The sequence below is a fragment of the Lepisma saccharinum genome, chromosome 29, assembly GCF_977018435.1.
Source record: "Lepisma saccharinum chromosome 29, izLepSacc3.1, whole genome shotgun sequence".
NCBI lineage: Eukaryota > Metazoa > Arthropoda > Insecta > Zygentoma > Lepismatidae > Lepisma > Lepisma saccharinum.
In genome coordinates, this window is record NC_139257.1 from 9,176,636 (window position 1) to 9,202,527 (window position 25,892).

The following is a 25,892-nucleotide window of genomic DNA, read 5'->3' on the forward strand; positions in this document are numbered from 1 at the left end:
CCAATGCCAATTTGATACTCGTGGACAACTTCGTGCCTCACCTGTTCTCGCAGGTGGAGGTGAGGAAACACAACACCGTCATCGACAGAATCGATTATCCAGGCATCACGTCGACGGCAGTGGGAACATTGAAATTATCCAAAATGGACGCAGCATACTACCAGGCGGGAGGATTCGAAGCGGGGACCAAAATATCGACGAGAAGTCAAACGGTGCTCTTTCCCATGCGTCTGCTTCCGGGATTCTTCTCGGACTACAAGGAGATCATGTGGAAGGGAGGACCGAGAATCACGTTTCGAAGAGCGGCCAACGACAACGACGCACTGATGCGATACAGCAACTTGAACGCCGACGGCACGCCGATAGCCAACACATTACCCGAAGCAGCCAAGTGCGTCATCCGGAGCATGGAATTGAGAATGCCGGTGGTGGAATACGAAACGAACTACGCCCTCAAGTACAAAGCGGAGATCTTGAAAAGTCCACAGGTGCCGATTCACTTTCACGGTTACCAGTGCGTGCAGAAGATAGCGTCCGGAAGTCACATGGAATTCGACGTGACGACTCAGTTCAACAACATACAGTTCGGCATGCCAGATTTCGTCGTAGTGCTGTTTCAGACCGGGAGGGACAACAATCAGGAAAAAGATTCCAGCAAGTTCGACGACTGCAAGATCAAGAACGTTTATCTGAAGAACGGCAGGAACGAAGTGTTCCCGCGCGAAAATTACAACCTCGACATGACCAAAGACGATTACCTCAAACTTTACGAAGCTTACACGGCTTACAAGCGCGTGACCGAGGGAAACGTCGACATGTACTACACGCCCAGCGAATTCAAAATCCGCAGGCCGATGTTCGTCATCAATACCACGAAAAGGAAGCAGGTGGTGGTCAACGATCGAACCAACATCAAGATCGTCTGCGAGTTCCACGACGCGCTGCCTGCCGATACTCTATGCAGCGTCATCCTGGTCGCCGAGAAGTCCTTCGTCCACGACGTGAAGAACGAGAGGGTCACGGAGCAGTTTTAAAAAATATTCCTAAAAAAAAATTGCCACATACTAAAAAAAAAAAAATCAACACATTTCTTAGGTTATATAAAATATAATGTAAGTTAGTTCGGTGTGCAAATAAAAAAAAATAATAGGTTAAGTTATATCACTGAAGATCGTAAAAAAAATCGTAAGATAGGTTAAGTTATATCACGTAAAACCATTAAGGCGAGCCTCACCGAGCCTCACTTCGAGGCGGAACGTGGAGAGAAAGTGAGTTTTTGAGGTTTTTTTGGTGCTGTTTTCTTCGCTGTGAAACATCGTCAGCGCAATAAATGAGGCGTGGAACGTGGAGAGAAGGTGAGTTTTTGAGGTTTTGGTGCTGTTTTCATCGCTGTGAAACATCGTCAGAGCAATAAATGAGGCGCGGAACGTGGAGAGAAAGTGAGTTTTTGAGGTTTTGGTGATCCTCACTTGGTGTTTGTGAACTCTCTATTTGGGTCTACTCTAAAGTAGGTCAAAGCATGTAGAGGCTCTCGTGTAGTTTAGCACGAAAAAAAAAATAAATAGGTTAAGTTATATCACGTAAGATCGTGGTATACCTACAAATGCGAGTGGGGAAAAAAGGGAAATTTTACTAAAACATCGCTAAACGCTAAAACATCGACAAAAAATTGTCAAAATATGTCAAAAACTGATATTCGATTGGTAAAAAACAGAGGCTACAAATGCAAACCTACAAAGTGTTGCGTAGAAACAATACACTTACACTACTCATAGAGGTGCTGACTGTGCCAGTGACCATTATTTAGTAATTGCTTAATTAAGAGAAAGACTCTCAGTGATAAATCATAAGCAACAAAATCTAAAAGTTCTAAAATTTGATACAGGAAATTTACTGATGAAAGAATTAAGAAAGATTATCAAATTAAACTGTCAAATAGATTTGATGTTTTGCAGGATTGTAGTTTTAGCTGTAATAATTGTATTTTAATTGTGGTATTTAACTCTGTACCTTCAGTACATTAATTGTTTACATTATAAGTAGGAATGTTTTTTTTTGTTTTTTTAAATTTTTTTTGTATTTTTATTCTTTTTATTCTTTCTACTGCAACAAAGATTTTCAAGCAGTGGAAAGTGTCAATTGTAATCTGTTTTTTTTAAAGGGTTTGTTGTAAGAACGGCCCGCGAGGCCGAAACACGCCCTCTCAATAAAGACGGTATTATTATTATTATTATTAAATGATGATGAAAATATAAATGAAACAGACGTAAAAAGAATTTGGAGCACATACGTAATGCAATAGAATCAGCAGATAAAGAAAGTATAGGATACCATAAACCAAGAAAAAGTAAGCCATGGTTTGATAATGAATGTCATAATCTAATAGCAATAAGAAATAAGGCTAGACTTAGGTGGTTTAATAACTCTGATGATACAAATCTAAGCAATTATAATAGAATAAAGCGAGAAGTTAACCACACGTTTAGAAGTAAAAAAAGAGATTACTTGAAAAGCAAAATTAACGAAATTGAAACAAACAGCAAAAATAAAAATATCAGATTTATATAAAGGTGTAAATGAATTTAGAAAGGGGTGGCAACCTAAAGTAAACTTGATAAAAGATAAATACGCTGATTTTCTAGCTGACCCAAGCGATATTCTAAATAGATGGAAGAACTACTTTAATGACCTTTTAAATGTTAATGTAGGAGATAAATCAGAAGTAAATGAAGTCCACACAGCAGAACCTTTAGTTCCAGAACCTAACTTGACTGAAGTTAAAGATGCTATTAAAAGGCTAAAGAATAACAAAGCACCTGGCATTGATTTAATACCAGCTGAGTTAATTAAATATGGTGGAAATTCATTAATATGTCAAATTCATAAATTAATTTGTTTAATATGGAATAAAGAATAAATCCCTCAACAATGGAAAGAATCCATAATTGTTCCTGTGTTTAAAAAAGGTGATAAATGAACTGCAGTAATTACCGTGGAATTTCTCTACTCTCAACAACATACAAAATATTGTCTAACATTAATTTAACAAGACTAACCCCATATGCTAATGAAATTATAGGTGATTATCAATGTGGATTTAAACGTAACCGATCAACTACAGATCAAATTTTTCACATCAGACAGACACTTGAAAAAAAGTGGGAATATAATCAAAATGTCCATCAGCTATTCATTGATTTCAAAAAAGCATATGATTCGGTCAAAAGAGAGAAATTATATAATATATTAGTAGAGTTTGGAATACCTAAGAACCTTGTTAGTATGATAAAAATATGCACCAGTGAAACAGAAAGTAAAATTCGTGTGGGTATTAATATGTCTGACAAATTTACAATTCATGATGGGTTAAAACAAGGAGATGCATTATCTCCATTGCTCTTTAATTTTGCCTTAGAATATGCTGTAAGGTAGGTAAAAGAAACTAAAGAAGGACTAAAATTAAATGGTGTGACTCAGTTGTTAGCATATGCAGATGATGTAGACTTACTGGGGGATGATGTGAATACAATTAATAATGCTAAAATATTTTTCAAAACTGCTAAAGAGATAAGTTTGGAAGTTAACAAAGAGAAAACTAAATATATGTTTACACGCCGAAACCAAGTGTTAGGTAATAATCAAAATCTAATTATTGATAACAACTCGTTTGAACCAGTTTCCAAATTCAAATACATAACAAATGAAAATTATATTAAAGAGGAAATAAAAAGTAGGCTTAATTCAGGAAATGAATGTTACATCTCTATTCATAAACTTTTGTCTTCTCGTTTAATATCTAAGAAACTAAAAGTTAAAATATACAAAACAGTAATTTTGCCTGTAGTATTATATGGGTGTGAAACTTGGTCCCTTACATTGAAAGAGGAACATAAATTGAGAGTATTTGAACATAAGATCCTTAGGAAAATATTTGGACCTAAAAGGGATGAGGAGACAGGTGAGTGGAGAAGGTTACATAATTTAGAACTACATAATTGGTACTCATGTCCAGATATTATTAGAATGATTAAATCAAGAAGGCTTAGGTGGGCAGGCCATGTGGCACGAATGGGAGAGGAAAGAGGAGTTTACAGGATTCTTGTTGGGAAACCAGATGGTAAGAGACCTGTAGGAAGGCCAAGATGAAGATGGAGGGAAAACGTTGAGATGGACCTAAAGGAAATCCGTAGGGATGGAAAAGAGTATATAGATCTTGCTCAAGACAGGGAAAGATGGAAGGCCTGTGTTGCTGCAGCCATGAACATTCGGGTTTAAGAAGGCTAGAGAGTTAGTTAGTTAGTCTCTTGCCAGACTCAATGTCTAGACAAGATATAGTCAATGAACTACACAGACCAGCTCGTCTAACTACAAGTGACAATCTGTGGTAACAAAAGGAATTGATGATCCATGGCAGTCAGATCTAATTGAAATGAACACAGGAAATTTAAAAAAAATTGCATAACATAAATCATGTTTTTAAGTATTTGCTCACTGTAATAGACACTTTTAGTAAATATGCTTGGGCTGTTCCTCTAAAATCTAAAACAGGGGCTTGTGTCACTGAGGCCTCTAAATTTATTTTTAGCAAGGTATAATACCCCATTACTTACAGACATACAATTGACAATTCTATATTCACTAAATTAACAAATCAGCATAATATTCAGCATTATTCCATTATACAGTGATTTGAAAGGCAACATAATTGAACATTTCAATAGAACACTAAAACATCATATGTGGAAGCAGTTCAGTTTGCGGGGTAACTATAGGTGGGTAACAATTTTATCTGATCTTGTTCATAATTAAAATAATTCTATACATAGAAGCCTGCTGAGGTGACCAAATCTGATGAGGTACAATTGATTTCCACTGTTTACTGTCCCAAATATCAACATATAATCAAGAAACCCAAGTACAAAATAAGAGATCAAGTAAGAGTTAGCAAATTTAAACACCATTTTGAAAAGGGTTTCACTAAAAATTAGAACACAGAGTTGTTCACTGTAGTTCAAGTCTTATTAGGGAAAAGGCATACATATAATAATAGAAGACATAATAAACAATAATAAAGGACACTTGCAATGAAATATTGAAAGGAAGATTATATGAAGAGGAGATTAGCTAAACTAAATACCCAGATACATATCTTATTCAGAAAGTATTAGGTATAAAAGATAATAAGCTATTAGCAAAATGGCTGGCTGGGTTTTCCAGAAAAAGTTGGATCAACACAGAGCAGGTAATTCTATGACATCAACATGGAATGTGATAAGACGTTTGCCTGATTTACTAGAAACTAGGGGGAAGAAATGGTGAGTTGCTCCCTGACAATATTAGGTGCATCATTGTAGGCCCATCTGGTTGTGGAAAAACTACACTTCTTGTAGATAATTTTCTGCTAGCTCCCTATTGGTTAGATTGGAAAAACAAACATTTTTATTTTTCTCAAAAAGTTTGGAGCAACCAAAATACCAGCAGCTTATGAAATTGTATGAGGCACTGGACATAGCCACCTTTGGATCGAAAATAAAGCCACTTGACCATTGTCACGAAAACTCAGTTGTAGTCTTTGATGATGTAATTTTGGAAAATTAAAATTAAATTCGTAATTTTTTCACTCAGGGTCGTCACAGGGGAATAGACTGTTTTTTTTTATCTGGCTCAGACTTATTCCAAGATTCCCAAACAGTTACTTCATGATAATACAAATCTGGTTTGTTTGTTTCATCAGGACCATACTAATCTTAAATATATATATGATGACTATGTGGGAGGAGATTTAAACTACAGTTAATTTTCGAAATTCTGCTCTTCCTGCTGGAACAAAGATGATTTTGGATTTGCCACAATTGATATGACTCGAAAACCAAATAATGGAAAATACAGAAACAAAATCAACAATTTTATAAATGTTGAGACAATATGAGACACGTTGTGATGTTTTAAATAACCTCTAAACGAAATGACAAAACATAAAATTGAGGACAATCTGAAATTACGTGAATATCTAGCCAAAAGATTTAAAGGCTGGAAATGTGAGAATCGTGGATACTATGAACAACACAAGCGTCAGGACCAACCAATTATTCATGCTATAAGAAATCTTGGTAGAGAAATTAAGTGTGTTACAGAACAAAATAAGGATCTCATAAATGAGCTAGTACCTTTTGGTGCTACAAATTATGCTGATTTTTACCTCCTACACCAATATCCAGTATTCACACTCCTCTACCACTCCCAACAACCACCTAAGGCTATAGGTAGGGAGACAAATTTATTGTAAATAAAAACTGAGGATAGCGGTAAATAAAATGTTAGATCAGTGGTATATACCAGCGGTGGGAAAAAAAATTGGCACACACTTTTTCATCATGAGAGGAAACAACATACAAAAGAGCTATAAATTGATCAACTACTTCATTTTTATATACTGTACACATACACAAGTACTTAGATTTCAATTGTAAATGCCAGTAGCGGCGATTGGGTGGGGCAAGGATAGTTTACTTTTCTTGCTAGACAAGACTTAGTATTTAAAGGCCATATGTGATGTGATCGTAGATAAAACATTCTTCAGCTGCAAGTGGTAGGAAACTTTAGGCAAACGTTTCGTTACAAATCGACAGTTTGCGCGCACAACCTCGATTGCCGGTTTTTCCGTGTTTTCTACTTAATTTGATATTTCATGGTTATTTCGCGAAAAAGCGTTCATTTCGTGGAAAAGCACACATTTCGCATTACTTCGCGAATAAAACTCATGCATATTTCATCATTGGGGGTGTAGTTACGTGCAGAATGTTCAAAATTGCATCTTTTTTTCACATTTCGCGCATCGCGAAAATTCAATGTCCCTAGCTATAGGAGAACCTGAAAAAATTGACGTGGGTCCCTTAGCAAGAGACTATCTGAGTAGTAGCAAATTTGACAAAGATGAAGTATTTGGATTGTATCCAACCGTGGAGACTAACGAGGGAGTGGTTTGGAAAATTGGAAAATCTAGAGTCAAATTTCAAGGTGATGATGTAAAAATCAATTTGTGTGGAAAAAATAGATGGTCTAGATATCACTGTGGAACTTATTACCAAGAAACACCCCAAAGATTATACAGATGAAGATTACCAGAGTTACTCAGAAATGTTGATACTGTCTGATGCTCTGTACCAAAACAATGATGCCAGTCAGAACAGAGTTAAATCTAGCAGTGGGGACAAATACAAGAATCTGATCAAACCTATATGGAACCAACTCAAAACTGGTAGTGGCATCAGACACTACAATACTCTACCCAAAGAGTTTGTGTGGATGGATGATGTGAGAAAGCTCATAGATAGATTGTTGGTTATAGCAAGAGAAGGAAATGTTGGAAACAATAATTTCCATAATGAAAAAATAGGCATTGTGGATATGATTAGTGCTAAACTAACCAATTTTATTGTAAATTAAAGTAAAGGCATAAGATATTTAAATAAAATTAATAATACTCTATTCCCTAAATTCTGGAAGGGTAAGGGTTTAGTTAATGACATCATCAACAAACGACCCTTCGAGATGCACTTACCTGGTTACCAATACTGTGGTCTAGGGACCAAACTAGAACGACGACTGGAGAGAGGAGACAGAGGAGTCAATCCTTTGGATACAGCTTGTAAAGACAATGATATTGCCTACAATCTCACACTGATCTTGGTGCTCGTCATGATGCTGATAAAAAGTTGGAGCAAGCAGCATTTGGAAGACTAATCAGCAGAGACGCCTCATTAGGTGAAAAAATAGGAGCACTGGGTACATCCATTGCCATGAATACGGAACAAAAATTGGGGTGGGGATTATAATATCTCCTATATATATATACAGGGTGTCGCAAAACTCTTTCAACAACGCTTGGGTACTTGTAGATATCATAAAAACAAGTAACTTTTCCCTATAAAGTTTAACTTGAAAGCGCTTAGTTTCTGCGCTATAAGCCCATAAAATCTACCCTGTATGTATGCAACCCAACACAGCAAACGCTTGCTCTGACATAACTACCAGGGGCGCGTGGCAGGGTTGCCACTAGCGTTCTTCGTTAAGAGAGACGACTTGAAAACAACAACCTGGGACTCTTGCCTGAGCAAAATCCAAAACATTAATGATACTTGCGATGTTGTAAGAAGCATTGACAGTATTTATAAACTGACCAAGACAAATAATGGGCAGACTGAAATTCAAGATTACGTACTCATTCTAAAATATCTCCATAATTGATCGATTGATTTGGTTTATATTAATTTGCTTTTCTGCCACCTTTGGCTAATCGCGAAGATGAGGATGATAGCTATGCTGAAATAACAAATGACACCATTGTCTAGGGCGGGATTTAAACTCGAGACACATGTCGCCTTGGCGATCTTTGCTAACACACTACGGAGTGTTTCGTGTATGATGTAATATCAACAATTGCAAGGGACACGTACGATACGGGAAATCCACTAACGAACAAATGTAAATAATGCGCAAATGTGCAATACGAGTGCCCTTTACAGTTCAGCGCTTGACATAAGTATGCATATCTTGGCTTTGGTCCTTAATAAGCACTCGTTTTAATGTGTGAATTTTGTTCATGTCTAAACGACGTTTTTCATTAAATTGAAAGTCGGCGTCTGTGGTGGAGTGGTTAGAACATCGCGCTACGATGCCAGGAGTCTTGGATTCGAATCCCGGCTTGGCTATGAATGTTTGTGAGTGTCCATTCATCAATTTCATCATATCATCACTCATCCCCATCTTCGCAAATTAACCAAAAGTGGCACAAAAAGTGAAGTAAAATAAAGCAAATCAATCAATCAATGAATCATTAAATTAAAAGAGCCTTGCAATTATTTCCTTATGATTGATTGATTGGGTGTTTTAAGTCCATTTTATGCACAGTAAGGCTAATTGGGACTGGAGCTACAGTTGAAAGTGGGATCCGAACCACTATGTGACTCCACAGGGTATCGAACCGGGGACTCCTTGATTACAAGTCGACGATGCTACCACTGCGCCATCGGGGATGCCTAATGAGACGAACATGATTAGCAATAACGGTAGCACAGATAGGAATGATTTTCAAATAAATTGTAATAACATTACAGTCTGCGAGTTCGAAACGAGGCAGCAAACACATCATGTTTACATTTGTTCGTTCGTGGATTTCTCCTATCTTACGTGTCTCTTGCAATTGTTGATATTGCATGATACACAAAACACTCCGTGGTGATGATGTTAGCAGAGATCGCTAAGGCGACAGGTGTCTCGGGTTTAAATCCTGGCCTAGACAATGGTGTCATTTGTTATTTCAGCATAGCTATCATCCTCATCTTCGCGATTAGCCAAAGGTGGCAGAAAAGCAAATTAATATAAACCAAATCAATCGATCAATTATGGAGATATTTTAGAATGAGTTCGTAATCTTGAATTTCAGTCTGCCCATTATTTGTCTTGGTCAGTTTATAAATAATGTCAATGCTTCTTACAACATCGCAAGTATTATTAATGTTTTGGATTTTGCTCAGGCAAGAGTCCCAGGTTGTTGTTTTCAAGTCGTCTCTCTTAACGAGGAACGCTAGTGGCAACCCTGCCACGCGCCCCTGGTAGTTATGTCAGAGCAAGCGTTTGCTGTGTTGGGTTGCATACGTACAGGATAGATTTTAAGCGCTTATAGCGCAGAAACTAAGCGCTTTCGAGGTAAACTTTATAGGGAAAAGTAGCTTGTTTTTATGATATCTACCAGCACCCAAGCGTTGTTCAAAGAGGGTGTTTCGTAAGTTTGTTTACAATGCTTGGGAGGTGATTGTACGACTGAAAATAAGGTGGAAAGTTCATGTAACGAAATTCCGGAAACGGCTTTGTTGCCGAGTTATTGACGTTTGAAAACGTGGGAATGTGATTTTCCGAAGTGAATAATGGCAAAACGGGTGGAGAGAAGTCGTCGGTGTTGGGAGGTCCACTAAGAAACTGGGTACGCTCTTGTCAAAAAATCACGCGGCAATGTTGTCCAATGTCGGCGCAAGGGATTCCCCAAAGGACGCGAACAAAGTTGTTGACAGGAGTGGGGTAGGTGTGCGTTCTGCGTGAGCTGGTATCGACGAAAAGTGGTATGTGTTGAATGGCACCAAAAAACAAATAAAATTTCCTGAGCGAAGGGCACCATGACGTAAAAGCGAAAAAAATGAACTGTCATAGGTTGCATACCCTGAAGGACACACAGTATGCTTAATAGAGATGTGAAGGGAACCGCATCACAGACGGTTTTCAAAGTGTCCACCATGTACTTCCAAGCAGAGGAGACCATGGCGAATCATGGATTGTCTAGTGCGACCCAACAACCCCGGCGTTTCTGCTATCGATGCTGCAGCTACATTGATATGGGTAACGAGGTCCTCGGCTGACACGACAGGTGTTTCGTAAACGAGGCGTTTCATCTCTCCCCGGAGGAAGAAATCCAGGGGAGTAATATCAGGCGATCGAGGTGGCCATAGCACACGCCCTCCCCTGCTAATACACTGGTTGTGGAATACAGTACTGAGGAAATGGGGCACATTCCGATTAAAATGTGGGGGTGCACAGTCATGTTGAAACCACAGTCTTTGTCTCAGTGCCAAGGGCACGTCCTCTAGTAGTTCAGGTAAAACCTCACTGAGAAATGCTTGATAAGTGGGTCCACATAGGCGAACAGGGAGAATGTACAGTCCAATCAAATGGTCATGTATCCCGCACAACACATTCACTGCAAATCTGTGCTGATGATGTGCCACTAGCAGTGCATGTGGATTTTCATGTTCCCACACATGACTGTTTTTACTATTGAACACACCAGTTTTCGTGAAGATAGCCTCATCAGTCCATAGTACCGTATTCTGAAAATTGGGATAGTTTCAATTTGATGAACAAACCATTGGCAAAAGTACTCACGTGAGCCAAAGTCCCGAGGTAAAAGGTCTTGCACTTTCTACAATTTGTACGGGTGCATCCCCTCTTCTGCAAGGACTCGCCACACATTCACATGGGAGGTGTTTCGTTCGTGGGCTAGTGCGTGCGTACTGGCGCCTGGATGATCCATCACTGCAGTTCGCACATCTTCCATAAACCGTCGTGTTCGCACACTTCGCGGTCGTCCAACTTCTCGACGAGGTGGCAACGCTGATCCTGTTTCCCGAAGTCGAGTGACTAGTTTGAAATGAGGTGTGCGATGGTGACACCCCATTTGGAAAACGTGCCCCATACAGACGCCTTGCAGCACGGCTATTACCTCCAATCTCCCCATAAATCAGATGTATGTCCGCCAGCTCTTAGGACGTGTATGCAGCCATCCTTTTACACCGGGCTACAAGTGTTTATGGCCGTTAACACTAGTACACTACACAGAACACGATGGGCTGTGACTAAGAATTAACACGTAACACTGCTAGGTCAAATGTCTGCCCAACTCTACTGTCCAAGAACCTCACGTCTTTCCATTCAACCGTGAATGTTTAACAACCTGCTGCAGGCACAGCACCTGAAGAACGAATGGCACAGACACGTGCGCTCCTTCATGAGGAAGCCTACACTGTTGGCGCCCCTAGCGGGAAATGTGGTACACAGGAATTCGAAAGAAACGCCCCCCCTTACGGTTATGCAACCCGGAATTTTATATCGTCTAGTTTCGCCTGGTAGAGTAGTTCCCGAGACGAGCAGTGTTTCCAAACCTATAACTGTAGCGTTTCCAACCCTGTATTGGTTGGTTGGTTGTTGATTTGGTGCTTTAAGTCCACAATACACAGTATGACTAATCGGAACTGGACCTACAGTTTAAAGTGGGATCCGAACCCCTTTGTGCCTCCACCAGGACCCCTTGATTACAAGGCGACGACATTACCACTGCGCCATCCAAGCCTGTATTGCTTCGTAGAAGACGAAACCTTCACGTAAACTTCTTCATTCGTGAGTTACATTTGGTTTACAGACTCACATTACAGGACAATCTTTTCCTGCATTGCATGTGTTCTGGAGCATTTATTTTTCCTTCTGCGGAGAAAATTCTGTTATTATTTTACATCTTATTTTTCGCAGCTTCTCTACCATTTATTGGCTAATCGCAACAATGAGGATGAATGATGACCCCATGAAATTGATAAGAAGACAGTCATAAAGAAACCATGGGGGCTAGATTCATATAATTATTATTACTATTATTATCTTTCTTTTTTTACTTTACTTTTGGCTAATCGCAACGATGAGGATTAGTGTATGATAAAATGCATGAAGGAACACTCATAAACAATCATACCCAGGCCGGGACTCCAACCCGGGAATTTCGGCAGCGAGATCAAAAGCCGACGGCTTACCACGCTCGGGCACAGAGGCGGCCAATTATTATTAGTGATATTGTCTTAAGTAGTGTATTTTTCCACCATATTCTTTCATACAATAATGAAACGGATGAAAATTAAAATGTTAAAATATCTGCCTACGTTTTTTTTGTTTTTTTTTTTCCCCTTCCTTTTTTGCAATATGAACACCTACTGCACGAAGCCAAATTGCGGGAATACGAAACAGAACCAAGTTAACATATCTTGAGAGTGGAAAGTGTTAATACAAAATCTAGAAAAGAGTCATTTAACAGTAGCCTGATTGCTTTTCCATTTGTTGTATGGGAAGAATTGTGTGAAATGTGTGCGTAGTGGCAGGCAAAAGAGAATACAAAGATCGAATAGAGAGGCAACACTGTCACTGTTCTGCACTGCACAGACAACGCGTCTCGTCAAGTGGGCGGGGCACTGTGGGTGCGAGCGAGCTGCTGTTGCTTCTGCAAAAAGAACACTCACAAACAACTGAATGACGCTCCGCTTAAAATCTAGTCAATCGAGAAATAATTTGTTGAGGAAGTGAATTGAAATATAAACGCCAGAATTTGGTCTAAGCCACCTCCCTTCTCCCACCTTAAAAATTCTTGGGTGACAGGCTACAAACTATACTAAAACTGAATTACATACAATATTTTAAGACTCAAAGTGACGTGACCTAGAACGTAGTGAAAAATCACTGGTGCAAAATTCAACGTAATGACGATAAAATGAAGGTAGGAAAATGGATGTGCTAGAAAGTTTTACATACACACACACACATAGTTAGTTCCGTGTAGAAGATATTTCTTCACATTTTTCTCACCTTGGCTTCCTTGAATTCACGAAACTGTAAAGCCATGAACTCGTTAACACCCTATAATCACGGAGTTCCAGGTTCGATTCCTGATGGAGACACAACTGCCTAGTGGTTCGGATCCAACTTTCAACTGTAGGTCCTACTTCGGGTAGTCTTTTTGAGCATGAAATGGAATTAAAACAAAATTGGAACACGGCAACCCTTCACAACACACGCGCAGAGGCCGTTGAACTTAATGACTGACAACTATTATATACATCGAACTTTCAGCGAAGCTGGAATAAGGTCTATTTGCCATGCCAAATAGTGTGAATTTTCAGTCTCGTGGTGCCTTCTATACGAAGTGCACGCAAGTTCTCTAAAAAAAATCAAATGTGAGGGTGAGTCGAGCTATGTTTGATTCAATAAGACTCTTAACTTCAAACATATTTTGCTCTATAGCTGTCGATTTGGAATGGGCATCTAAGATTGGTTGCTTAGCGGACCGGATTTGGAAAAAATCACGGACTGTCATAGTTCCAATTACACTACAGACATAGAAAAAATTGTTCGCATGAAGATGAGAGAAGAGGTGATCTCTTGAATGTCTCGAAATATATAGATAGAATATATAGTCAATCAAAAAGAAAAACAATGGATAATGTCCAATTAAGTAGAAACGTTGTTAGAACCGGTGTTCATTCACAGAGCAGAAGGGTTATTTTGACAAAATCCTGTTTCCCTGCTGGCTGCTTCGGGGAGAAGGGCTTTGTAACGTTGTCGCTTCTTGCCCAAGCGGTAGGCCTAATTCGTTGTTTGGCCACGAGTTCCTTCGTAGGTAAACGCGGCTACAGAGGATCACTGCCATAAAGGTGGTTCCCGCGCCGGCTGAAAGAGCGACGGGAAATTAAAGAACCATTGTCACTAACTTCAGACAAACATCTAATAATTTCCTTAGGTTTCGAAGCTGATCCGAAGGGACAACAAATACCAGAAAAACGACATGAATTAAATGATCGGTTGATCGTCCTTCTGTTGATGGATGGCAATTCACATTAACAATAATAATCGTAAGCTTATCATTAAAGAGTCAACAATCAAAGCTAATACGCATCTATTGATCAGAAATTACTAGAGTGTGAAAGTTGTTTTTGTATCTTTGTTATGTTAACCCGCTCTTCTGCCACTTTCGGCTAATGAGGATGAGTGACGATTGGATTACATTGACACCATGATACCAATACTGAAGCCGTGGCTCGAACCCGGAAATTTCGTGGCATCGGAAGTGGACCATTTAACGCGCTTGGCCACCAAAGAGAACCGGCTCTGAGGCCAAGCGCGGTTAGTGGTGGACTAACGATCCAGACACCGAATGTTCCGGGTTCGAGTCCCGCCCAGACCTTTGTCAATTTCTTAATCTTCAGAAATCCCTTCGCAATCTAAGACATAACACTTTATCAAAACTTCATTTCCCTCCCCTCCACCTCAAATTTCATACTCAATCTTCCCAACAAAATTTCCATGCCAATTTTAGACATCCAGTTGATATTGCTCCCTCCAGAAAAGCAATCTAAGACGTAATAGTAATACACAAGAGTTGGGATTCCCTGCCCCCCAAAATAATTATCAATCCCGCTACCTGAAAATACCACTAACTTCATTAATCGCCCACCATAATTTCCCTATCAATCTAAGGCCTAATATGTAAGAGTTGGATATCCCCCCCCCCCATCAATATTACTTATTACCCGTAACAATTCCCCTGACAATCTACAAATTACTATTTGTATAACAGCAATGGCTAATTGATAACGTAATTGAACTTGTGCCCTGTTTACTCAGTCAAACTTCCATCACAGTCTGCGCCATAATGCCCCTCCCCCTGGGCACCACTGATTTAGAACTGTGACAACGTGAGAGGTGTAATGTAACTAATAGTTAAGTGTTAGGAATGGGTGCATTTGTGCTGCGCATTTGAATTTCATGTGAATCAAATCTGTCAATAATGTGAATATTAATGTTATAGAATATAATATAATGGTGCAGGTGTGTGAAAAAGTAACCATGAGCACCAAGGTATCAATAAGAAAGAATTGGAAAGATAAGTTGCATATGAAGATGTGTGTAATTAGTTTTGTTCTGGGATGTAGCAAAGAACATTGGTTAAACCGTGCGGGGTATCATGGTCAATACTGTGTCCATCCGCCGTTGGATTCAAGCACCGCATCTAGTCGACGAAGCAAGGATTGCCCGAGCAGATGTTTGGTCTTCTTAAACTCTCCCAAACATCAAACACGTGAGCCAGTAGAGCTTCCATTGTTCTCAGCTGTCTAGGTTCCCACTCTCTCACCATCAACGCCCAAATGTTTTATATTGGGAGATTTCGCTGGCCAATCTACTCTTGATATTCCTGGGTGCTGATTAGTGTTACCCACGGGACGAGACGGGACAGGCTTTTAAAAATTCGAGACGAGACGAGATTGATCATGTGTCCCGAGACAAACGAATATTTTCGAGACGAGACAGCATTTCACAGCATTTCCACGAGACGAGACAGGCCAAAGTCTCGTCTCGTGGGCAACACTAGTGCTGATTAAACCAGATGGTGGTCGCTTTCGATGTATGGACGCTGCTGTTGTGTTGATCGAAAGTCACATGCGGAATCTCATCTTCAAGGTGTCTCTCTCGCACGCTGGGAAGCATGTGGTTTTCCAGCACTGCGACGTATTCCTGCGAATTCATTCTCGAGGACACTTCCACCAATCCATCTACTCCAGACGAACTGATCCATCCCCACACCGCCACGGATATCCTGCCACTCCTAGCATGGGTAGAAATGTTCTCGGGGTCGTAGCGAGTGTTGTCGCGCCTCCAAACATAAACCTGACCATTTTCGTCAGACGAAAATACATTCTCGTCGCTCAAAATTACGATCTGCCAAAATTCTTGAGGAGCTGGTAAATATTGTAAAGCAAAACTGATCCGCGCTTCGTGATGGAAATGCATCATTGCTTCTTTCTTTGCCGCTCGACGGTGCCGAACTGTTGCAGCATGCCACTCCAGTTTCAACTTTTGGCGAATCTTCGTTGAAGCCATGAAGGGGTTGCCCTCGCTCATCTCAATGATGCCTGCATCTTCTTCCCTGGTTGTCTTCCTCGGCGGCCTTTGTTGGGTCGTGACTTCATTCCTTGGTCACCTTCTTCCTCGTAACACCGAATCCAACGCCTGACGCATGAATCGTCCACACCAAGGGTCGTAGCAATCTGTTGTGCAGCAGATCCGCCGCACAAGAACATGCGGACTATCTTCTCTCTTGTAAATTCCGAAGTGTAAGGCATGATGAAATGATATCGTAAAGGAACATTCGGACCGAAGGGACATGCTGCACGTGGCACATGCCTCTTGAAAACACCTTATCATTGGTGCATGTAGAGTTTCACGCCCATTCCGGTGCAGAAAGTTTCATTTTATTGGTTCCGTTGCAAGTGACATGCTCAAGGCATAGATACGAGTAAAACTGCTGCAGGATCTCGAACGAAGCACCCACCCGGGCTCGAATTAAAGCCAAAGCGTGCTGGCAAAAGGCAACCGTGAAGTTACTGCATCTGAGATTTACGTCAAGCAGGGCCTGCGTGGTGTGTGCAAAGAAACTCACGCTTGCTTTAGGAAATAAGGATACTATTGAATCAATGCAATATAAAAGAGTATATACCGTAAAATATACATTATTATTGACTCATGCATTCCCTGAAAAAGAATGCATTGTTTTCTCGCACATTTCTGCCTGCAATGAATATAAATGTATAATCTATTAAATTAAGCAGGTGCATGCAGATTTAAAAATATTGATAAGATGATTGAATTGAATTGTTGTTTTTTAAGTCCACTTTGTGCACAGAAAGGCTAATTGGGACTGGACCTACAGTTTATAGTGGGTTCCGAACCACTATGTTCCTCCACCGGGTATCGAACCCGGGACCCCTTGATTAAAAGGTGACGAATCTACGATTGCGCCATCGGGGAGGCCCTAGTCCTCTTACGGAGATAATTCGTTCGGAGCAATAGAAATGCCCTATCAAAACAATTGGGGAATATTATTTTCAATGTGGATATTCTTCAGAAAAAATGTTTCTAACAACAATTTACCTAAATAGTGGGGACGTGGGGTGAGAGATAGGGACGGAGTTGGAAGAGAGAGAGAGGGGGAAAGCACACAATTTTCTGTTCAGTGCGAACCTTTGGGATTGCTTTTTCATAGTGCACCAAAAAAACAATACGTATAACCCAAATACAACCCAAACCTTCAGTGGCGAAATTGTGAGTCAATCACTCAACTGGAATAAAAAGTACGGATTTAAATCTAGCAGGCCAGAAGATAGTTATTGCGCTACCATGTGCTAATCCAAAAAAAAATCCACTTTTCCCGCGAGAATTGTCATGCCTGAGTGACATGTAGTTTACGTTAGTTGTGAGAGTTGCTTCAATTCCATTGCCGGCCAAGAATAATGATAGCGTTGAAAGCATAAAATACGGAAATGTGCATGTTTGGCGAGCTATGAGAAAAGTAGATCCTTGTGTTTTCTTTTCGAAATTTGCTCATTTTATGACAACTTTCAAATATAGCCAATGGCGACAGAGGATGAATGATGCTTCAGGGAAATTTATGAAGATTGAAGAAACAACGAAAAAGAAAAACTCATAATTATCAGAGGCTAGGACCCAAGAACCCTGGCTACGCAGCATGTTATGATATTTAAGTATATCACGGATTGCTGCTAAATCCATTCCTAGATATTTGTAATGAATGAACCCCCACCCCCGCTACGAGAAAAAGAAAGACTATGAAAAACTACAGGATGTGAAACATTCACAATGTAATTGCATTACTTTACATCGCTCTTGGCTGTATTCCAAATGTAGTACGAGTAGTAGTTTTTTTTTTTTTTTTGCCAAGGTATAAGTGTATTTGAGCGCAAGGGCTACCTATTTCATCATTTATAAAGAGTTAACTTCGTCGTTACACTAGCACCAGGCACAAATGCGTCAATTTCTATTTCGGTTATTTTACATCACTCTTCTGCCTCTTGAGTTAATCGCGATAATACGGATGAATTATCAATTTATAAAATTGTGACGGGACAAACTCAGTGATACATTCATGCCTGACCAGAGTTCGAATCTGGAACATATGACCTCGCTTCGCTAAAAAGGCTGGCAGAAATGTATCGGAAAAGTATAGGAGCACCAAGAACCGGTTTCACGCAGCACAGACGATGAAATCATTTACAGCGACTCGCTGTGGCAGTGTTGCTCGTCACCCCCTCCCCCTCACTCGCAGATAGCCTAGCCTTCTCAGCACCCCACCTGCTGATTCGTTTCAGGCATATTCCGTCTGGAAAGTTTCTGGCACCCCTCCGCCTCCGCCTCCCCCCTTCCAACCATGGTTAATAAATGAGACCCTTGCACTTTCAAAACCCTTATCGCAAGAAAAAGCTGGCATCAATTTTACACCACCATACAATAAGATTTACGCGGGAAACATTTCCTAACATATTTTCTTGATTCGGACTAAGGGCAAATTAAAAATAGTCAAAGGAATTATACACAAGAGAATTAAATTACTGAAAATATGGAAAAGCGCGATACCGAAATCTGTAATGAGTGCGAATGGAAAATCGAGAAAAAAAAGTATGAAAATATTCGAATAACTAGATTAAGAGAAAAACTTATCACGGCTCGAACAATGCAAATGAAAAAAAAAACGGGAATACGAATTGAAATATATGACAATATGAAGTAGGCTGAAGGAAGCAAATTTTAATAAACGTGGAAAGAAAACATAATCAATGGAGCGCTGGTTCGATTCGCGACGGAAGCTTATATTTCTTGTTCGAATCCTACTCTACACTGTTTGTCCAGATGCATTTACACTTAAAACAAACTTCGTGGAACTTTTTCCAAATCAGATGTCGCCAAAAATTTAAAAACAAAAAGAATAACTGTGAAGGAAAAGTGCCGAAAGCGTTATTGCAAAATGAAAAAAAAAATCTTCACATATTCGTTCGGAAGTGGTAAAAGAATAATAAAAAACTCAAGCATAAATGTTAATAACACTTGCTATTATTACCAGAGACATTCTCAAAATAAACTTGTTGTCCGTTGAAATCAAATCAAGAGGAAAGCAAGATCTCCACCCGGTCGCTTGAATCTCTGGCTAGATTCAAGAGTTGGAAACACTACGCTTCTCGCGAGCTGCTCTTCCTGGCGAAACTAGATGATATAAAATTCCGGGTTGCATAACCGTAAGGGGGGACGTTTCATTCGATTTTGAGTGTACATAACGTCAGATCACACGGACATCCATCTGCCCTTCAGGGTATGCAACCTATGACAGTTCATTTTTTTCGTTTTTACATCATGGTGGCTTTCGCTCAGGAAATTTTCTTTGTTTTTTGGTGCCATTCAACACATGCCAATTTTCGTCGATACCAGCTCACGCAGAACGCACACACACCCCACTTCCCACTCCCGTCAACATCTTCGTACGCGTCCTTTGGGGAATCCCTTGCGCCGACATTGCACAACATTGCCGCGTGATTTTTTGACAAGAGCGTACCAAATTTCTTAGTGGAGCGCCCAACACCGACGACTTCTCTCCAACCGTTTTGCCATTATTCACTTCGGAAAATCATTTTCCCACGTTTTCAAACGTCAATAACTCGGCAACAAAGCAGTTTCCGGAATTTCGTTACATGAACTTTCCGCCTTATTTTCACTCGTACAATCAATCACCTCCCAAGTATGTATATATATATAGATATATATATACACACAACCTTAGTGACAATGAAGTTCGACCAGTCACAAATATAGGAGTGCGTTGTGAAAGAAGGAGAACACATGCATATGATGAACATATTTTATTTAGCACGCTACATGGAACAAAGGAAAACGTAAATTTCCGCTGCAACGCAGCAATGTATGGTGTCCACACAAAATAAAACATTTTCGTCCATCTACACGTGACATTGAAGTTCGACCACTGTTAGAGGAGATCCTGTTTACCATGGTGTGACGCCGCCCCGTCGGCGAATAACTGTGGCAATGCGTCGGGGCATGCTGCGGACGAGTCGTTCAAGGTATTCCACATCGATGCGGTGCCATTTCTCCTGCAGGCAGGCGATAAGTGCAGCCATTGTCGTGGGTCCCCTCTGTTGCACACGTCGCTTAACAACACGCCACACATTCTCAATGGGCGAGAGGTCGGGACTCGATGGTGGCCATGGCAGAGTTCGCAAGTGATGGCGAGTCAACCATTCTCTTGTCAGCCGCGCTGTATGAGGCCTGGCATTGTCGTGTTGAAAGATGAGACGCCGCCTGTGGAACAGGTGCCTTCGCACTGTGGGAAGATGCCGCTCCAATATGCGTGTATAGGCGTGTGCATTTACAATGCCCTCACAGACGTGTAGTGGGCCAACCCCAGATGCCGTCATGCATCCCCATACCATCACTGACGCAGGTTTCTGTACCCGACGTGCATAACATTTTGCTTCATTCTGTTCCTCCTTCCGACAAATGACTGTTAGTAGTTATGTTCCCGGATATGGGTCGATAAATCAATTGATTGGAAAAGATCGATGAAAGATCAATTGATGATAAAGGGCGGTGGACAAGGAAGCATTGTTTATTTTTGGATGGAGGCCAGAAATGGGCGGGGTTTGAGATATGTGGATGGGTTTTGATTGGTTTGTGGGGTATGGGGAGATGGTGGCGTGGGCTGGTGAGTGAGAGTGTTGCCCGAGAAAGGTGAAAGGTTACAGATGAGCGGTTGGAATGACGAAATCAGGATGTGAGTGTGGGACTGTTGGGTGATATGGAAGTGGGGTAGAACAAAGGAGGTATTGTGGACGGTGTAAAGGTTGGAGATAAAGTTCGTTGTATGTTTCCGGGAGATGTTTGTGCGTGTTTATCAATAGTGGTGTCATTGTATGTGTGGTCGGTATAGGGTAACGACCGTATAGGGTAACGACCGATGGAGGGAGAAGTGAAAAAGGAAAAAGTTGTGGAGAAACAGGGAGTAAATAAAATAAATAGAAAAAAAGTACAATTTGCAGAAGGGGATAGTGTGTATAGTATTCCGGGGTGGGAAGAGGATAGGAGGGGTACATGGGCGTTGGACGCTTTGCGCGAGAGGATGCGCAGAGAAAATAGGTGCGTGATAAGCAAGGAGGATGAGGTATATAAGGACAATTGATCTGTTTATGTTTACATCACAGTGAGCACCCTGTGTGACCATCGTCTTCTTCCAGAGATCCAGAGACTACCTTTCAGAGTCGATTTCGAAGTGATTTACCAGGTATATAACGGTATCCGGAGGTAAGTATAAAAATGGGTATAGTATCGTGGATGATGAAATTTATTGGAGGAATGATCGGGATGACTTCATCTCCTGATCGATCAGAGAAACCGGTAACTAGACAGAGTTCTCGTCCGTTACCGACTCCTCCACAATCACCACGATCATCGATACGGTCAGGAATGTTGTCGAAAAAAGAGACATATGTGAATGTCCCTAAATATTTTACCGAGAATGAATTTCGAAAGGTGTGGGAAGAAAAGAACGCTGCCCAACACGGGTACGAAAAAATTAAACGTTATAGAAAGAACAGTATCGATGATGCTGGTGAATTGTCGAGGAAGAGAAAACGTGATACGTATAATGTAAAGTGTAATCCTATGTATGGGTATACAGAGTGTTCTCCCGAAAAGACTGTGTATCAGACATATCCTGTAACAGTTAATAGATCAAAGAAATTTAAAAGTTGTAAATCGGAAATATTTGGACATCAGAATACAAAATTGATTATTTTTGACGCCCCTGTAAGGTTCAGAGAATCCTTTTTAATTACCGTCTACAATCAAAATTTAGTGTCTGAAACGTTTTTGGAAGTCGAAAATAACGGTTTTCCGATCAGTATGCGTTTTATTAATAATCGCAGAGCAGGTTTATGTGAGACACACTATCTGTTCGAAAGAGCACCTGTATACGGGCATTTGTCGTACGGTATATGGACGAGTCGTGTAGCTAGTGAAATAGCGACACACGGATACAATGCAGGACCTTTTATTTTAGTATCAGGGCTTTCCTCATTGGATTGTATCTGTATAGAAACAGAATCGGAATTAAATTCGGAGTATTTAGATACATCTGAGTTACATGCTCCTCCACGTTGCCGGGCAACAAAATATATCATGATGGCGAATGAAAGACTGAATTGCAACCGTACCGATGTCGAATTGACACGGTACGAAAATTTGGAAAATCTGCTGAATAACGAAATTCCTCAATTATATAGGGTTGGCTGCCACGGTAAGTATATGATGGTAGATCATTGTGATGTTGCAACGTTAATGCAGATATTTCGGAGAGAGTACCGAGAATCTGTATTAACACTGGGGGAGATATTCCGGTGGTTTCGATACAGTGTGTCCCCTGAGGACCTGATAGGTGAAATATTAGGAGTAAAAGGCCCTACATTGGATCTGGAAGAATTATCGGATTATTGTTACAATCCATTACGACGAGATGATGTAAGAAATAAATATTTTTTTATTTCTAGCCTTCACAAAGTAGAAGAAAAATTCAACAGAACTTTGACCCCACCTCACCGTGAATTCCCTAACATCATCGAGGAGACCGATACATCAGAAGTGGAAGACGTGTAAAATAAAAGGTGAGAAAAAATATTACCTATATTTATTGATAGATTATAAGTCGCCGTCCTCTTCATCCGTGATATCTATAATGGAAGGCGTAATAGGAGGAGACGGTGACGCCGCAGCAGGAGAAGGTGGCGTAGCAGCAGGGGACGGTGGCGTAGCAGCAGGGGACGGTGGCGTAACAACACGAGGGACCGGCAGCACGGCGGGAGGGGGTGGCACAGCAGCAGGAGGAGGTGGTGCAACAGCACCATTCCGGACGAGTTCCAGGAGAGGCTCCGGTACCAACCCGAAGAACTGAACGCCTCGTTCTTCGTGGATACGACGGAGCCTGAAAAAAAGAAGGGAGTTAGAATAATAATATTTCATATTCACACATAAATCGGAAGTTGTATAGATAGGGGTGATGATGTAATAGATATAATTGAAAAAATGTATTACCTTTCCTGGATCTCGCCGATCTCTGCCTCCAACTCTCTCCTAAACTCTTCCCGCCTGGCTAGGAATCCGTTGTTCGCGGTAACGGCACGTTGGAGTGTTTCCACGAAACGGTGTCCGATACCCTCTAATTCAGCGCCCAAACGGTCACCAGTTGTCTGCGCCTCCACATCGACTCCTGCCACTCTATCCGTGTACCGGCGAAACGCCCTCTGCAGGTTTTGGACTTCTTCCTGCACATCGGCGTTAGCCATATACAGAAGGAAGGCCTCTAAAAGAGCCAACCCCCGATTGTTCTAAAACAAAAATGTATAACTGTAATCAAGGTGTACGTGCGATATATCTAACATATTTTCTTTATATTTTCAGATATGGCATCCCTACCATTTGAATTCAATGTATTGCATGGGAATCTTAAAGATGCAGAACATTCCGGGGAACGAAGGAATCTGTGGAGCAAGGTCCAAGCTCGCCAAGTGGAGAGACAGATCGCATGCTACATAGATTTCTGCGAGGAGAACGGGTTAGCGGAGAACCTGATGAAGAACCTGGAGGAGGTCTGCCGTGATATGGAAGTCCAAATCGACACGCTCACTAAAATGTTTAGTTACATATCAGAAAAAAAGAACACGTCCCCAGTATTTGGGGATTTTTTGGAAAATGTAAAACAGGCACAGTATGTGCCATCTCATTTATCCCTTCGTGTATGTTTCGAAATGATGGAGGTTTTCAAAAATATTAGAAAACAAAAAACTGAGGAGACAAAAAAGAACGATGAAAAGGAGATGGAGAGTAAAATGTCAGAACTTCTAAAGAAAAGAAAATTGGACAAATAAATACTAACACCACTAATACACTAACACTTTTGTCCGATTTTCGTTTGTCTACACTCGAAAAATTAAATGAGAAAGTGTATAGGTGATTTAGTAAATGAAATGTATATATTTGAAAATATAACTAGATGGATATGAAATGTTTGTAATAAAATATAATCAGAAAATATGTTATTTTTATATTAATATGAAATACCTGTATGTTAATTACGTTTTTCTCATAATACATTGGTGACATAGCTGTTTTATAATCAGAGTTCCGGATCTGCTATTCCATAAAAATGGTTCGAATCCGATTTTACTATGGTGACATGTCTCATAATTAAGGTCCCGGGTTCGATACCTGGTAAAATACACAGTAATTCGAACTCTTGATTTCGATTGGTTGTTTAAAGTCCACTTTATGCACATTAAGGCTAATCGGAACTAGACCTACAGTTTAAAGTGGGATCCGAAATGTGCCTCCACCGGGAATCGAATCCGGGGACCTTGATTACAAAAGGTAAAAATACACAGCAATTGGAACTCTTGATTTTCATTGGTTGTTTAAAGTCCACTTTATGCACATTAAGACTAATCGGAACTAGACCTACAGTTTAAAGTGGGATCCGAAATGTGCCTCCACCGGGAATCGAATCCGGGACCCTTGATTACAAGACGACGACGTTACCACTGTGTCATCGGGGAGGTCTAACAATTCGAACCCCGGTGTAAACTGGAGGTCTAGTTGTGATTAGTCTCTTTACATAAAATAAGTTAGAAACAGACAAACATGCAAATTACTTACCAAGTTTCCGTTCTCCATTTCTGTTCTGCTACAGACGATAAATGTGAAGAAAGACTGCTATAAATATTCCATATATATTGACGGTATAGTTTGATCCAAATTTTGTAACATCCTCCGTGTATCATTTAAAGGTTAGCGGTCAAATTATAATCGGGAATCTGGAAACATATTTTACAAGTTGTTTTGACATTCTAAAGGTTATAGAGGTCACGTAGCAGTTAGTGGGAAACATATTTTACAAACTGTTTTGACGTTCTCTGAAAGTATCTCTATGTATCATTCTAAAGGTTAGAGGTTACGCAGCAATTGGCAGTCTCGAGAAGGTTCTTTGTCACATTTGAGAGTATTGAGAAATAATGAAGGAGTCGATAAACTCTCGAGTCTTTTTCATTCTCCGGTGTTTATAAATTCTGTGTTTCAATATCTCGGTAGACGTAGTAATGTTTAAAAGTTAAGGATGAAATTGTAATCAACAGTTTTGAGATGAGGGTTAAAGGTTTACAAGAAGAATAAACTCTAAGGAGGTTATTTGCGGTCGATCTTTTACGAAACTACACAGAACAGACACTTTAAAAATATGGAACCTTGTGTGAAATGATGTTTATTGAAAACCAGGGCCGGCCCGGGCCCCCCTAGGAAATGATGAATAACGATTCCTGAAGTTATCACTGCATGTTAAAACCAGGGCAGGTCCGGACCCTTGGGAAATGGTGAATAACCATTGTAACGTTATTTCTGTATGCATATCGAAAACCAGGGCCGGCCCGGCCCCCTAGGAAATGATGAATAACGATTGTTGAAGTTATCACTGCATGTTAAAACCGGGACCGGTCCGGACCCTTGGGAAATGGTGAATAACCACCGTAACGTTATTTCTGTATGCATATCGAAAACCAGGGCCGGCCCGGGCCCTCTAGGAAATGATGAATAACGATTCCTGAAGTTATCACTGTCTGTTAAAACCAGGG

General features: G+C 40.4%; 1 protein-coding gene across 1 annotated transcript; it reads right to left on the reverse strand.

Moving 5' to 3' along the window:
- Nucleotides 1–22,060: 22,060 nt before the first annotated feature.
- LOC145981310 (uncharacterized) lies at nt 22,061–24,215 on the reverse strand. The gene is made up of 2 exons (XM_083114508.1): nt 23,308–24,215; nt 22,061–23,197 (listed from the first exon to the last, which is right to left on the reverse strand). The coding sequence occupies exons 1-2, from the start codon at nt 23,556–23,558 to the stop codon at nt 22,915–22,917; spliced, it is 534 nt and encodes a 177-aa protein (XP_082970634.1). The 5' UTR covers nt 23,559–24,215; the 3' UTR covers nt 22,061–22,914.
- Between the last annotated feature and the right edge of the window lie 1,677 nt (nt 24,216–25,892).

What these genes read in the sequence shown, in the direction of transcription:
- LOC145981310 (XM_083114508.1), bottom strand. Translation starts at nt 23,558, where the DNA reads ATGGCTAACGCCGATGTGCAGGAAGAAGTCCAAAACCTGCAGAGGGCG. An exon ending in ATCGGCGAGATCCAGGAAAG is followed by an intron (nt 23,198 to 23,307) that starts GTAATACATTTT and finishes TCTTTTTTTCAG; the next exon opens with GCTCCGTCGTATCCACGAAG.